The sequence below is a fragment of the Rattus norvegicus genome, chromosome 1, assembly GCF_021556685.1.
Source record: "Rattus norvegicus strain SHRSP/BbbUtx chromosome 1, alternate assembly SHRSP_T2T, whole genome shotgun sequence".
Lineage (NCBI taxonomy): Eukaryota > Metazoa > Chordata > Mammalia > Rodentia > Muridae > Rattus > Rattus norvegicus.
The window spans coordinates 178,610,056-178,626,181 of NC_141534.1; the positions used below are offsets into that span (position 1 = coordinate 178,610,056).

At 45.7% G+C, this 16,126-nt stretch overlaps 1 protein-coding gene across 1 annotated transcript in view; it reads right to left on the bottom strand.

Annotated features, from left to right (window-relative positions):
- Positions 1-16,126, bottom strand: part of Galnt18 (polypeptide N-acetylgalactosaminyltransferase 18) — a 310,938-nt gene that overhangs the window by 85,557 nt on the left and 209,255 nt on the right. The window contains 1 exon segment of the mRNA NM_001079884.1: positions 216-399. Within this exon segment, the coding sequence (NP_001073353.1) occupies positions 216-399 (184 nt within the window).

Consider the following 16,126-nt stretch of genomic DNA (forward strand, 5'->3'; position numbering starts at 1 on the left):
ACGTGCTGACCTCTGACCCTTTGCCCTACTTGAGACCCAATCCTATTGCAAGGTTTGGTTCACTCACATACCTGTACCTCAGCTGTGCTCATGACTCTCTCCTCTTCCCCCACCTAATGACTAAGATTCCCAGAATGCACTGAGTTAAGCCCACTGGATCACACTGGATCACACCAGATCACACTGGGACCACTCCTCATCCCTAAGGCACTCACCAGCCCACATTGAACTCCACATGGGCATCGAACAGTGCCACCACAGGGGCTGTGGCTGCCCTCCAGCCGCTGACCCTGGAGCGGATGAGGCCTTCCTGCTTGCTGTGCCGCACAACTTTGATGAAGCCTGGTTTCTGCCCGTTCACTTTGTCCACATATTCAGTCAGCTTTTCTTTGAGCTCCTCTGTTGGTGAGAAAATGCCTCTTTAGCCAAGTAAGAACAAAGAGCAGAAGCAAGCAAAACATCCACCGTGCTAAGGTGAAATATCACTCCTTCTCAGGAGGCAAGAACACTCCACCCCATCTCCAGGCCTTCTCTGGCCTCCGGTGGTGGCCAGCATAGTTCAGCTTTGAGGGGAAACAGGAAGAAGCATTGAGCCCCAGCATCATGCACTCATCAAGCACTCACATACACCGTCTCAACCATCATCAATCACAGCAAGGTAACAGGGGCGGAGAGAATTCATCAGTTTTCCAGCATTATACAGCATGTGAGTATTGGAGTTGGGTTTATGCTTGGTCTATGGACTTGACCACCCAGGGCCATCAAAATTTGGAATATAATACAACTGTTCTCTCATGTGTTTGGACTCTTAGTCCTCAGCTAGTGGGCGCTGCTGTATGTGTCCCAGCACTGTTCTGGGACCATTTGGGGGACAATTACATCAAGCCACCTTTGTCTGCCTCTATCCACTTGGTGCTGTCCTGTTGGTGAAGGAGGACTTCTGGCTCTGATCTGTTCCAACTCCGAAGCCTCCAGGTAGTAGAGCTCTGTCCTGGCTGGGCAGGAACTTGCTGTTTGCATTGTCCCTGCCATATGTCTCAGATAAGAATGTTACCTAGGGCCACACCACATCCTTTAAATGCCAATTCATCCCTCTCCTTCCTGCTGGAGAGGTGGCAATATCACAAGGGTCACTTACACACCCTTCAGCTATGCCTAGAATGCTCTCTTTTCCAGCCTGTGACTGAGATACCAATGTGCATCACATTTCTGACCTGAAAACCCTGGATCACACTGGGACTCCTCCTCTCCCCAGGTCACTCAACAGCCTACACTGAACAACAACTTGGAGGTGACGGAACATTTGGGAGGCAGGAACTAGCTAGAGGAAGTGGATCACTAAGGGGTGGATCTGTAGTCCACTCTGCTTCCCACCTCACATGGTCCAGACTAGGACTCCCACAGACTGTAACTTGTGAAGCCATGAGCCAAAACAATCTCCCTTTCCTTAAATTACTTCTTGTCAGGTATTTGACCAGAGCAGTGAGAAAAGTAACTGACGAACCAGGCTTCTCATTGGCTTAGCAGCCACCTCCTGCCCAGCTTTCTCCATTGTTCCTCTCAGCCAAGTAGAGGAGCCCCAGTGGCCAAGACTTCAGATGGACTATCTCTGCCTGGATCATGTTTTTGGGAGATCAATGACAGTCACTGTGCTGTGGGAAGAAGGGGACAGTGGGCTGTTACCCACTGTCACTGGGCCTGGCTTAGAGCGTACCATGCTGTTTCTCTACCTCCACGATGGGGATTCTCATCCTGGGAGGACACAGTGATCGTTATGCTTCCACAGCATGGGAAGCGAGTGCCTGGGGTTCCTCTCAGTCTGCTGAGCAGGACTCATTTTGAGCCAACTAATATTACCAGGAGAAAATCTATCAGAGGACGAGGGCACGTCTGTATTCCATATTGAATCAAGAAATACAGATTCTGCATGTACTCAATGTACATACCTTAGCTAGTACACATACTGACAAAGACATGCTGTGGATGTTACCAAAGGCTCCCCCTAGGAATTCTACCCCCACATTGACATCGTGCCCTCCCTTGTATACCTCAGGGGACTTGAAGAACCAGCCTTTCTTTTCTGGCTACCTGGAAGCTAAAGCTAGCCCCGCCAAGGTTGAGTGACAAAGAAGTAGAGCCATTATTGGCGATCCTCTGGCCCTAAGGAAGTGATGCTAAGGTCACTACTTAGCCAGATGAATCCATGACCTGTCCAGAGCAGATACCAGCTAGCTGACAAGCTACCCGGAGATTCATATCTGACTGCAGGATTCTATGCCAACTATCATTTGATGTTTGAAGCCAGTGTGTGAACTATTCTGATGTAGAGTAGGATGAGACTAAAACAGGCTCAGAAATGGTATCAGACACAGAAGGGTCAGCTGGGAAGACGCAGTGTGACATATTTGGTTTTGCTCAGGGATGTAGTTCCTTTACAGTCTCTGTCACCAGGGAGCCAGATGAAGGCAAATCCACCCACAGTCAACTGGACTCCAAACGTGCTCAGATTCAAACATGTGCCGGTGACTGCTAATGCAGAAAGGGAGGAAGAAGGTTGGAAAAGAGGGGGGAGGAGTAAGCAGCAGGAGGGAGAGGAGAGGAAGAGCACAGGGTAGGAGAGGAAAGGGGAATTGAAATGCTTAAAATGGTCTGGCCAGTCTTTGTCAAGCATTTTCACCCAAACTGATGTTTCCCTTCACCCTCTGCCAGCTGTTAAAGTGTGAGATCCCTCCTAGCTACTTATATGTTTTCGGGGAGACTGTTTTCCAACATGTTGCCTGTGAGTTATATGTTATGCATTATATATAGCTTATAGTATATATCTTGTTAAATATTTTATATATTTAGAACATTTCTCAGAACTTGCTGCAAAATAGAAAAATGGTTTCTTTCCTCTTTTAACTAAACAAGAGCACATAACTGACCACAGCAGCCTTGGCTGCAGCTACTCGAAAGCTTGGGAATAAATATGACACATCATCATACTCTGAGTGACATCTCACTTCCCTACCTAACCCAAGATTTTTGAGTTCTAACCTGAAGGATGTATTATTTTTAATGTTTCTCCTATGTAAGCTACAAGACAAATTTGAGTTATTTACTTGTTTGGGGCATCTGCAGTGGAGATTGAGCCCAAGATCTTATACAACTACATATATATATATATATATATATATATATATATATATATATATATATATGTATATATATATATGTAGAGAGAGAGAGAGAGAGAGAGAGAGAGAGAGAGAGAGAGAGAGAGTGTCTCACTAAATTATCCATGGTGGCTTTCAATCAATGATTCCCCCTGCCTCTGCCTCCCAAATAGTTGGGATTACATGCCTGCATCATAGGCCTCACTGAAAAAGTATGTTTTTTAAAAAAGCAATATAAGTAATGTTTAATAAAATATCATAGAAGGGCAGGATGGGGTGAAACTGCAGAGTGGAAAAACTATACTTTGCACTTAATGGTGTATGCGGAAGCCAGGAGGCAGGGGGTCTACTCTTTGTGGCATTTTCCAGACTGAGAGCAAGTGTAGGAGCTGTCCACAGCCAGTGCTGACAGAGAAACAATTTATGTCCTGCATGGGGCCAAGCATCCTCCTGTGTGTGTGGTGCTTCCAGCCCTCTCCTGCTGTCCTGCTCTGCTGACACCTGGGAAACTTCTGTAAGCTGTGCAGATGATGCCTTGAGAGGGCACAGGCTGTGCTCCATGGACCCACACAGAGTGTTCCTCCAAGAGCCCGCTCACACCCCCTCAGACTGAGTCAGTGATGAGAAGTGGGGAATCCAGCATCCTGGTTGCACAGAGCTCTTTCCCTTTATGGTCATCATTGTGGTATTCCAGTGTGATGGCCCACAGGTAGACAAGAGACGAGGCCCCCACAACTATTAATCTGGTTTAAATGCTTAGCTGGACACCATGGGTTTTAGTGTGAAGGAAACCAAAATATTGGGAAGTTGGTGTTCATGGGTCTCTATAATCTTCAGAAGGCAGAGGCACAACTGTTTTTTCTGAGGGATTCGGCTAGCCTTGCCAAGGAAGGAGAGGTAGACCAATACCTCTTCTTTGTGTTTCAGTGTTTCTCTGTGTGCTGAGCAGGACTGGAGGGAGAGGCTACTCATCCATTTGTTCATTTTTCCAACTTCACTTTCACACACTTCCCAATTGTTGTGGCTGTGAGCAAAATAGTCTATGTGGACTCATATTTAGGCTCTACTCGATGCACATTAAAATCCTAATCTCCAACGTGATGGACTCAGAAGTTGGGAGAAGGGGAGGTAATTAGGTTATAGGAGTAGAGCTGTTGTCCAAGTCCTTCCTAGAGTCTGGCTCTAACAAATATACATTCTGGGTCATTAAGCAGAGACCCCTTCCCTCACATTTCAGCAGGCTAGACTGTCTAAGATCAATTCACAAGCATCTAGGAAGGGTAGAAGGGGAAACTCGTGTTATTCCTACACAGCACAAAGCCAAGTTGATGGAATAAATGCTCTGAAGTCTCTTTGATAAGGGATTTAGTCTCACTTACAAGGGAAGGGCCTGCATGCTTGTCATTTTGAAAAATGTGTCTAGCCTGCACATAACCTTGTGCACTACCTGCATGTAGTACCCAGAGCAGCCAGAAGAGGGCAGAAAATCCCCTAGAATTAGAGTTACAGACACCTGGTAGCTGCCATGTGGATGCTGGGATCCAAACGTGCATCCTCTGTGAGAGCAACAAGTGCTTGTAACCACTGAGCAGCCTCTCCAGACCCTTATCATTTCTGAAAGGCATAGCTTCCCACACCATTGGATGGGACACTGTAAAACCATGGCATGAGGTTCACATGAGGATTTCGGAGAACTTCCTCATTCTTTCTCTGGCACAGGAGGCAAACACTAAGAAGTTGGCTTAGTCACCTAGTGAGTGACATCTGGAGAGGTGACTCACTTGATAAAGTGCTTGCCTTGAAAACACAAAGACCTGAATTCGATCCCCAGAGCCACGTAGAAAGCCCATCACTGTTTTATGTACTTCTAATCCCAGCATGTCGGGGATGGAGACTGGTGGATCCCTCCAGCTCAGTACCCAGCCAGCCTAGCTCACTAGGAAAGATCCTGTCCAGGCCAGTGACGGACACTGGGGTTATCCTCCAGCTTCCAAATATTTGGAGAACAGTTCCCCAGCTGTCCTCTACACAGATCACTGTTATGTTTCCCTCTGGTCACTCCTCCTGCTGGCCTCAAGACTGTCCCTGCAAGCCCAGCCTGGATCATCGTGTTACCTGACCCTCTGCCTCCCCTCCACTGGTCAGTGTGAACAACAGTCAGCCACTGATGGTGTTGAAACGGAGAGTCTACATGAGGACGGCATGACTGTCACATGCACTGAGGAGTCAAAGACAGCTGAAAGAAGTTGATACACATTACATCCTCCATGAAGAGTCTGGACTCGGGGACCATACTGATGGGTAAGGTAACCTGGGCAGAGCATCATGGATTCCAGAACAGACCACTTTGATGCATGTTTAGTTCTCTCTGTGAGATCATACCAGACAAGCTTTCAAGTCAACTCCCTGGCAGGTTTCCAATGTCTTCCTTGGGTCATTCTTCTGCCCCCGACACTTTGGTCCAGCTACATTAAGAGCTGCACTTCTTCAAAGTCGGCCGGAGCTGAGGGAGATTTCAAATGGTCTTAAATAGTCCCCTTATTTGCGGTCTGAGCTGTCAGAGTTCAGCAAAGATTTGGGAAAGTGTTCCATGAAAGAGCACCCCCGAAGGCTAAAAAACATGACCATGGGGACCAGGCACACCAACACAATCTTCTTGGGGCAAGCATCAATTTAGTCTGACCAAGTGTTAGAAGAAAACCCCAGGGTTACCACTAAAGAGCCCCATGTTTTTTTTTTTTTCTCATTCTACTCCGTGATGTCATGGTTTGACACCAGGAACACCCAAATCCACCAAAAAATATGCACTTCAAAATTGTCTCCAAAGCCAGGCTTCAGCCCCATTCATCCTCTCTGTTCTGTTACATGGTGGCTTGTTTGTCCCCAATGCACTGTGTCACACACTACAAAGTGACTGAAATTGATTTTTGAAGGTGACTGTGACAGAGGACACGAAAACTTTCCTCTAGTAGTCAGAGATATGCTGAGCTCTAATCAAACCCCATTCTTACTCATCCTCCTTTGCCCTCCTCCTCCTCTCTTCCCCTCTCCATCTCTAATGCCTATCAATGCCTGTGGTGTAAAGTCTCCCCTACTCCTCCCCAGCACATGTTATTTCAAGTCCCCAGCCTGATGCCACTAATCTCAAGCAGCGGAGCACTGTGCTTGCAGAAGGGGATGCACTGTGTAGGATCCATGGGCTTGCACAGTGAGTCAGCTCCAGCACTGTAACCCAGAAGTTATAACCAGAGCAGGGAGGGTGCAGTTCCCCACTCACCATGTGATGGACAGTGTACTCATTGCTTTAGATCCATTCTTATAGTCTTCTGTCCATCATTCCATCACGACACACAGAGGACATCTGAAATAAGATGCATTCCCACCCTGCGGAGAGTGGTGTTCATGGGTAAGGTTCCTATATTTACCTCCATGGGCTCAGTACTGTCCTAAACTTGCTTTACAAAGGACTCATTCAGCACTACTAACATCCATAGTATAGTTGTGTATGGTGTGGATCTTAAATAAACCCCCAGGGATCGTGTGTTGAAGACTTGACTTTCCATGCAACAGTGTTTAGAAGTGGTTTGATAATTTGGGTTCTGACTTCGTGAATATATTAATCCATTTACAAATTCACTACTTAGTGAGTTAGGAGGAGGTGGTGAGTATGAGGCCTAGTTAGGGAAAATGTCATTGAGAGTATGCCTTTGAAAAGGAAATCGGGATTCTGGGCTCCTCCTCCTCTTCATAGTCATTGTCTTCCTTGTAGTCAACATAGTCTTCTTTTTCCTCCTCCTCTTCCTCCTCACATAGATCTCCCTGTCACTCCTCTCCTTCTCCTTATTCCATGGCTGCCTGAGGCAAGCCCCTCTGCTCCATCACATGTTCCCTTCTAGCCTCCCCACAGGTGTGGAAACACAAGAAACAATTAGCCATTGTACTGAACCCTCTGAAACCATGATTGAAAATTGATCTTTCTCCTCTTGATTTATTGTTACCTCAGATGAAGTAGTGTTCAGAGCCCAGAGAGGTAACGGGATAAGCTCAGTGCCACAGCACCAGACAAGTGATGAAAGCCTGGTACACAGGGCTCAGAGGTCAGTGCCACCTTGGAATGAAGACAAGTGAAGGGTCCAAGGCTTTACATAGCATGGTCCAGATGCACAGGAGGGAGGGACCAGTAAGGCTTGTTCTACAAAACCAGTGAGGATACACCTCTGGCCCCAAGCTCTGGAGTTACCAGCAGGGATCTACACTTAGGCTCCCCCTGGCTGAAAGTCAGATCTTCCTTTCTGCAAATTAACACTACTCAGGCCACGTACCCAGCTGCTTCTATCTGGCTGATTTATGAGTCCCAAGGACTTGCAGGTATCACACAGATTTACACTCTACAGCAGGCACAGCTCATCAGATGGGAAAGTGGGACACCCCTTTCCTCAGTTCATAGGGCACCTTCAGATAATCTATTCTCAAGGAGAAGGCTCTATGTGAAGGGGTGGATGACAGGGCAGAACCCAGAAGGTCCTCCTGCTGCACTCCTGTTTTTCTTTCTTCCTGAAAAGATGTCAAGTTGATTTCCTTCTCAGCTTTGCCACTTCCTAGCTGTGGGGACCAGTGCAAACAAGTCTCCTAGAGTCTTGGGTTCCTCATCTGTGCAATTAGAAGGACAGAGTTTATACCTCGCTCAGCACAGAACACCAGGAGACCATGGGGGCATGCTGTGTGTTCCAGCAGTGCTGTTCTCTGCTCCTTATTTGGAACTCTTGCTTTGTCATCTTTTTAAAGGAGGCCACCCAAGCTAGGAGTCATTGCCACCCCTGCATTATCTGGGAAATCCAACCTGCAAAATGTTCCTAGGGCCACCCTCTCCTCCTACCCTTGTCCAAGAGAGAATGCCACTGCTGCTTCTCAGGGTCATCTACTTACTATATTCTACCCTCAAATACATTTTCTTTACAAATCTGCTAGTACAGGGAGTCCACCATTTTGTGCTGAGCCCAGAAGGCTATCCAGACAATGATAGACATTGACCTTAATTAGCAGAGTTTTCCTATAACATTCTCTGTGCTTGGGCCCACCAGGTTTATCTCATAGTATCCCATCCAACCCTCATGGCATCCTGCCATGTAAAATGTAAAAAGTTACATTTTAAAGAAAGAAAGACTGAGTCACCACACACTATGATTCTTTTCTACTTGAACATCCAGTGAATGGTAAAGTATAGAGCTCCAATATCAGAAGGCAGGGCAGAGAGCTGACTTACTGTCTTTCCTCCTAGAAATCTCTGTTGGCCTGTTAGTACCTTTCCATACTTTGCTCCCATGGAGGAGCTAAAGTAACAACATAAACTGGGGTTGGAGATATAGCTCAATTGGTAGTGTGCTTGCCAAACATGTGTGAAGTCCTGGGTTCAGCCCCCAGCACTGGATAAACCAGGCACTGTAATGTGCATCTACAACCCCTGCCAAGGACCAGCCTTGGCTTGGTTGGGGTCCTAAGGAAGGGGTGTTTGGAAGTAGTGAAATAAGCAACTCGAAGTCAATTCATGGAATACAAGCTGACGGTCTTGTGTTCTGCTCAAGGCAGCTTTCTCTAGAGATCACCAGACAGTTCAGCTCTCACAGCCCAAAGCCCAAAGCCCAGTCTTTTATTTACATATTAATTCAATCACACCCCCCAGATTCCCTTTTGATTATCCCATCAATCAGCATTCTTTGATCTTAGCCTCTTAACTCCTATGAAAAAATAGTATGCATATTTTTTCTTAATATTACAAATAAGTTCAGAAATTTGCCTGCCTTTGTAAGCACAGACAATAATCCAACTGAGTGGGATCTGACTTTGAGATCAATACTCCCACCATTCATAGTCATAAATTCCCTCTATACCAGGCTGACCATGAACTCAGGAATCCACCTGCCTTTGTATCTGTTGGCCTTTGTATCTTTCTGACAAGCTGGCTCTCAGTATAGCTGCCTTTGTTCTTTTAGGTCTGTGAAGCCCCTCATATAATTCATATTGCATCCATATATTTTTCATAGTTGAGAACTTTACACTCTTGAACTCATGTTTTCAGAGTTCTTTCTCACAGCCTTAAGGGCTATCCTGAAGGTCATATGATTTACCATTTTGCTAAGGACATTGCCTTCTAGACTCCTACTATCTTTGATTATCATGGGATCATTAACCTTGGCAGAGAGGGCACTTTCTGATAAACATTGCAGGGAGAATATTTCAGGAAGGGGGAGGAACATGAAGTAATACACACACACACACACACACACACACACACACACACACACACACACACGCATCACACCCAGTAACCATCAGTATTTGTGTAGCTCCATGCCCCCACTGGCTTTATTCCAGGGATGGGAAACCAGGACATGCCATTCCTTCCAGGCCCTGAAAGGTTTTGCAAACCCCAACACTGGAGAGGTTGAGGCAGGAGGTTCAGAAGTTTATGGTCATTGTAGATTATACAACTGAATCCCCTCAGCATTTTTCCATCATAGCTGTGGGGTTGGGCACATTTAGGAGCATTGTGCATATTTACCAGATACAATCTAAGCCATTTCATACAACTCAGTTCATTAAATCTTCACATTGACCTGCAAGGGAGGAATGACTTACTACATCCCACTTTACAGATATGAAAGTCATGTGCCCTTGTCTAATGTCACAGTGACAATGAGGAAGTCCTGTTTAAAGTTCCATTGATCTAAATTCAAGTCCAATGCTAGTGTCTACTCTTCCAAGGTGGAGATTTTTCAAGGGGTGTGGTAGATATGGTACACTGTAGTTCTGGAGACAGTATTCTTGTTAGCAGGACATCCATGCATTCAATAGGCATTTCTGAGCTTCCCTCCTATCCTCTTCCAGAATGAGGAAGCCCAGCCTCAGTTGTGACACAATGACAATGAGCAAGCCTGGAGTCAGAGAGGAAAAAGGGTCAACACTGCTCAATACTTTTCCACCATAGTCTGAATTCTAATGAAGCTAGAGGGGATTGAAAGAGACTTAAATCAAGACTTGAATGGTATGTGTGTGTAAGGGAACACTGCCTGAGGCAGTAGGCACATAGCTGGTTCCTGTAATTCACTAACTGCTGGGATTTGTCTATTAGGAAGGAACCTATTTTTGCCTTTTTGATGTTTGCTGTTTTCCATTGTGAATTTAGGCTAAAGAGACACACTTGCAAACATCCCAATGAACCTTTAACATTGGCTTCTTCCTAGGCTCTATCCACAGAGATGTGGGTTTACTACCCACCTTCAGGTCCTGCAGTCTCCTTTGTTAGTTGCCAAAAAGCCAGAGCCCATGTTCTCAGTGGCAGAAATGGACTGCTAGTCTGGGCAAGGCTGGATTTGGGGGGAGGAGGGAGGAGCTTCCCTCAGATGTCCACGACCCTTGTAGCTAGCACACTGCCAGCATTGTTTTGGTCAGGCCTTGAAAACCATTGATTTTTTGTTTCTGATCTCTCCATTTCAGGACTGTATATCTGATCCACATCCCCTCTGCACTCTCTTCATTCTGGAGTTCACCAGGCAGGTGAGCTCAGTGCTGAGCACCATGTGTAGGAGGCAATTCAGAGTCTGCCCAACATGGTCATGCTCCAGTGGAAGCAAATCATTAAACAAATATCTGAATGGGGTAGATGTGCTTATCTTTGGCTCCAGGGACAGTGCTCCTGTTGGCTGGGCATTCATGCATTCAACAAGCCATACCGAGCTCGTCTACTGCCCTCAATGGGGTTCTCAAGGCAGAGGCAGCACTGAATTGGGTGGCTTTGAGGAGGGTTTGGAGCTTTACACAATGACGGTTGAGTTTGCACTGACTAGATGGAAAATGCGGGTTTGCTTAGAAGGCAAAGAGACACAGAAACTATCTCAGGTAGAGAAGCACGGAGTGGAGGCAGGAGACATGAAAACATGCACTGCATGTCTCAGATGTGGTAACTCAGTGAGGGCATGGGCTGGTGTTGGGGTACAGAGCAAATGGGAGGAAAGTAGGTTGGGTGAGTAGAGAAAAGATTTTTATAAAGGGCCTTGAAAGATGGTCACAAACACTAAGAAGTCATAATAGAGTTTTATTTAGTATCCTCTTAGCAAAGGCTTCTGGGAGATGACTGAAATTGTAACTGTTCATTAAATATATCAAAATATATCAAGCACCAAATCAGATACCTGCTCCATGCTAGACACCTATGGAAGGGAGATGTTTGGGTTGCATCTCCTTTAAGACAAGATATGCATTCTTCAGTGAGCTCCAAACCATCAGGGCTGCACCGCAGCTCTAACAAGACTGTGGACAGAAACAGTTTCTGGGACAGGAATGGGCTATGAGTACCTTAGTGAGGTTCTTGAAGCCCTCCCTTGCAATACCTTGACTCTGTTTGTCTCTGTGAACCTTATCATACCTTTAGAAAATGAAGTTGAGACAGCCAGATCTGATGTTCACCATGGAAACAGCTCATGGGCCATATGGGTGTAAGGTTGGACTAGCCCCAGAGTACAACCCCATACCCAGATACTTTGTCTGAAGGGCACATGACATATGGAAGAACCCACTATGTCTGCTAGTGGGGATCTTCAGCTTCATAGTTTAGCCTCTTATCATTTTCCCCAAATAATTTGTGCACCCCCTTAGCAAAAGTGTGGAGGACACAGCACTGGGAATCCCCCTCACTAAGGTGGTCAACAAGGACCTGGAAAGCTCTCACAGCAGAATCCTATGTATAGTTATGGTTCCCTTCACTCAGTACTGATTTACAATAGTTTACTCCAAGAGCTATATAGAAGACACTGGCAATTCATAATGAAGTGATTGTGTCTAAGAAGAGTCAATGGTCAGAAGGAATCAAAAGGAAGGTGAGGAGCTGAGGGAATGTCCTTGTTGGTACAGATGTATGGCAAAGTCTGGGTTGTGTGTTCAACCTACACTGACTCCTATAATCTTCCCAATAATCCCATGAGTTTGGGACTTGAGCCCATACAGTATAAAAGGCAAATAGGCATATCAGGAACCTTCAGGGAGCCCACTGGAAGCAGGAATCATCAGGACACACAGCCCAGAAATGTAGTCCTCCACTTGATGGTAAAGCAATGGACCTCTCTTTAAAATGGTGCCACCCTGCAAGTAGAGGGGATGTCACTAAGAATTGGGAAGAGGAAGGGGGCAGGGAAGTAGAACAGGAAGGCCAGAGGTGGCATCACTGATGGGAAGAGAGACATCCATGTTCTGGGAGAAGGTTCTAGAACATTGGGAAAATGTGAAGGATAAGAATGTAGGCCAAGGGGTTGGGAATTTAGCTCAGTGGTAGAGTGCTTGCCTAGTAAGTGCAAGGCCCTAGGTTTGGTCCCCAGCTCCGAAAAAAAGAAAAGAAAAAAAAAGAAAAAAAAAGAATGTAGGCCAAGAACATTGTACTAAGTACAAGCAACTATCTACCTAGTAGAAGAGGTTCCTGTTGCTATATCAGTACAAGGACAGTAGTAGCAGATTACTGATGTGGGTAAATAGCCAACTGAGAAAGATGCTCCAATCCAGCATAGTCATGTCCCTCAGTTTCTACTCTATAGGACTGAACAACTTCATGTTCAAAGACCGCCAAACTTTTAAATTGGGCAGTGAACTGAGGAACTGGTAGAGTAGTATTTGCATTGCTTTTTCACACTGACTTCGAAAGAACAAAGATGTTGGCTGGGCTCTGGGTGGTGTTCTTTAGCATTTTTGTTTTTTTTTTTTTTTTTGGTGTCCTTGATCTTGCCTTGGGATTCACAGAAGCTGCTTGTAAAAGGGCATCATTTCAAGACGGAAATGGAGGCAATTTATAATTCTTCATCAACAGGGGAGAAAGGAAAAGCATGAACAGGTTACCATGGAGAATGGCTGGATGGTAGGGAAGGGGTTGAATTGGTAGGTTACCATGGAGAGTGGCTGGATGGGAGGGAAGGGGTTCATATGTGGGAGTGATGGAGGAATCCGTGGAGCAAACCATAGAGGTGGGAGTTATTAGAAAACTTATCAGGAGACTATATGGCAGCTTGGGGAATAGGTAAAGAGAACTTGAGTATAGAAGCCAAGTGTGATTGTCTCAGAGAGTCCCATGCATAATTCACTTTGTGGAAAAACAGTTATTGGTGGAAGGTAGAGTGAATTCCTGCCTGGTACCAGCTTGTACAAGACAGGAAGTGCTTGGTGAGGCCAAAAGGAAGGACAGAGAAGATTCTGGGTCTGCAGTCTGTAGTTGAGACTTGGATCCAACAGATCAAGACAGGTACATGGCAACACCATAGAGAGGCACCATGAGGAAGCATCAGAAGTCTAGGTATGGAAGAAAAGGCTTCCATTCCCTCAAGATAGAGCATTTGATTACTTGTCAATCTCATGAGAGAGAGGGACTGGTGAGGCAGACTAGTAGTTTCTTAGTTAGTTTTTCTGTTGCTGTAATAAAAGACTTTGACACAAGAAACTTAAGGGAGTTTGGCTTATATTTCAAGGGAACAGTCAATCATGGCCATAGTAGCAGGATCTTGAGGCAGTTGGTCACATTGCACCTGAAGTCAGAAGACAGAGAAAGATAAATACTTTTGCTCACATCACTTTCTCCATTTCACACAGTCCAGGATTTTAGCCTAGGGAATGGTGCTACCCATTGTGGTTGGGTTTTCCCATCTCAGTGAACCAAGTCAAGATAATTCTCCCCACACATGCTCAGAGGCCCATTTTTCCAGGTGATTTTAGATCTCATCTACTTGACAATGAGTGTTAGCTATCATAGATAAGAGTTTCAGACAGAGAAATTTTCCATCTCTTCTCAAAATGCACACCCATGAAAAAGGGGAGGCCGAGTGTATAAAACCTGGCTTTCAGTAGGCAGATAGCAGAGTGCCTAGGGAAGAAAAGCTGTGATTTTATGGGTGGTAGATTCTGGAAGCCTTGGGAACCCCAATTCTGCCTATACTATAATCAGTGACTTAAAATTGAAAGAAAAGTAGTTGGGGATTCTAGAGAACTCTTGAGGGGCTCCTACTGTGAGAAGGTGAGGAGTGGCAAAAGGAAGGAAATTCAGCATTTCTGTCGATTGGGCTTTATGAGAGCCCAGTTAAGAGAGTGAGTGAGTCCTGTGTGGTGGGCCCCCATGATGCCTCAGTGTGAGATGGTAGAGACAAGGCCCTGCTCCTTAGTTTCCATTCTCCAGCACACCACCCCCAGGCCTGGCGAATAATGTTCCATTTGAAGGGAAAAGGAAGGAAATTAGCATTTATTAAATAACTGCTGTGTTCCCACAGCGAAGTGTTCCACACATTATAGGCATCATTTAATCTTCTAAACAACCCAGAGAGGAGCTGTTGGTATTTGCGTTTCCTAGATGAAAAGGCTAAGGTAGCAAGCAAGGTGTCTGTGGCTGCGTGCTTGGTAAGCAGCCGGTGTGAATGAGTGTGTGTGTGTGTGTGTGTGTGTGTGTGTGTGTGAGAGAGAGAGAGAGAGAGAGAGAGAGAGACAGAGAGACAGAGAGACAGAGAGACAGAGAGACAGAGAGACAGAGAGAGAGACAGAGACAGAGAGACATAGACAGAGACACAGAGACAGAAACAGAGAGAGACAGAGAGAGAGGAGCAGGTGTCTTGCTCTGATTGGCAGGATGCTGGGTAACATGACTCTCATTGGAATAGTTATGAAACAGATATTTAGCTTTCATTAGGATGGTGGTGGGGTATCTGGACTCTCACTGGCTGAGTAGAGCAAGTATCTCGCGCTTGCTTCAAATCTCAGCCCCTCTCCTCTGGGACCACATCATGATTGCACCCCACTGAGTGCCTTCTCTAACATCCCATTTCCCCCAACTTAGAACAGGATTGGTTCCACTACATGACCAGGAGCCAGCCTCATGCTCTTATGGTTGAAGGTAGTAAAGGAGGGACTAGAGAAATAACTGAGTGGTTAAGACTGCATGTAGAGGTCATGAGTTTGATTCCAATCATTTGCCCATAAACACCTGCTAAGTCTAGCTCCAGTAGAAACTGATGCCTTCTTCTGGCCTCCAGGGCATCTGAACACACATAACTCAAGTATGTGTGTACATGTGTGTGTACACACACACACACACAGACACACACACAAACATGCAGACACATAAATGAGTGTTTACAGCAGAAGAGGCGAAGGAACAGGTTGCTTTGCACATGGTAGAAAAACAATAGAACAATTATGTGGAGAAACTATTATGTTCCATATGTTGTCCCAAGCTCTGACACAGCCCTCGCTCTCAGGGATTTCCCACCTGAATGGAAGAGAGATGTGACAACAGGTAAACGAGCTCTGTCCCTAATGTGGAGGGCAATAGTGTGATCAAGCACACAACGGCAGACAGTACAACTAACTCATGCTGAGAGTAAGGAAGGGCTTTATAAGGACTGTAAGGATGAACAGGAGTTTGTTGGGCAGACATGGGGGTGAGCATCCTCATCCCAGTAGAGGAATGCCACAGTCTAAAGGATCCTTGTGGACTGAATAAATTCAAAGACATCAAACTAGACTGGTCTAGGATTCTTCACGTTAAGGAAACAGTGATGCAAACGAGGCATCATACAGCTACAGTTTAGATTTTATCACCTTGGGAACACTACCTTTCAGTATGTTTTTAGAGAGTAGACTGTCTTAAATGAGCCAGCCTGGCAGAATTAAATTCCATTCCCCCTCATCTACGAAATGTAAGCAACACATTTAATGTTCTCTGGGAAAAAATAGCTATTGTCATTGGGGGCGTAGACATGTTTTAATCTGTGATGACAGTTTGCGTTGAATCACTCACTGCTCAGATCTTATTGAACCAGGCATTGGGGTGGGAGGTTTCCTCTGGCCTGCCATTGTGTTGAGCCCAGCCTCTCAGCACTGTATGCTCATGGGCTTCTGTTCAGTGCATGAAGGTGCCTAGGGGACTAGGGGGATGATGACAGTGGCCACAA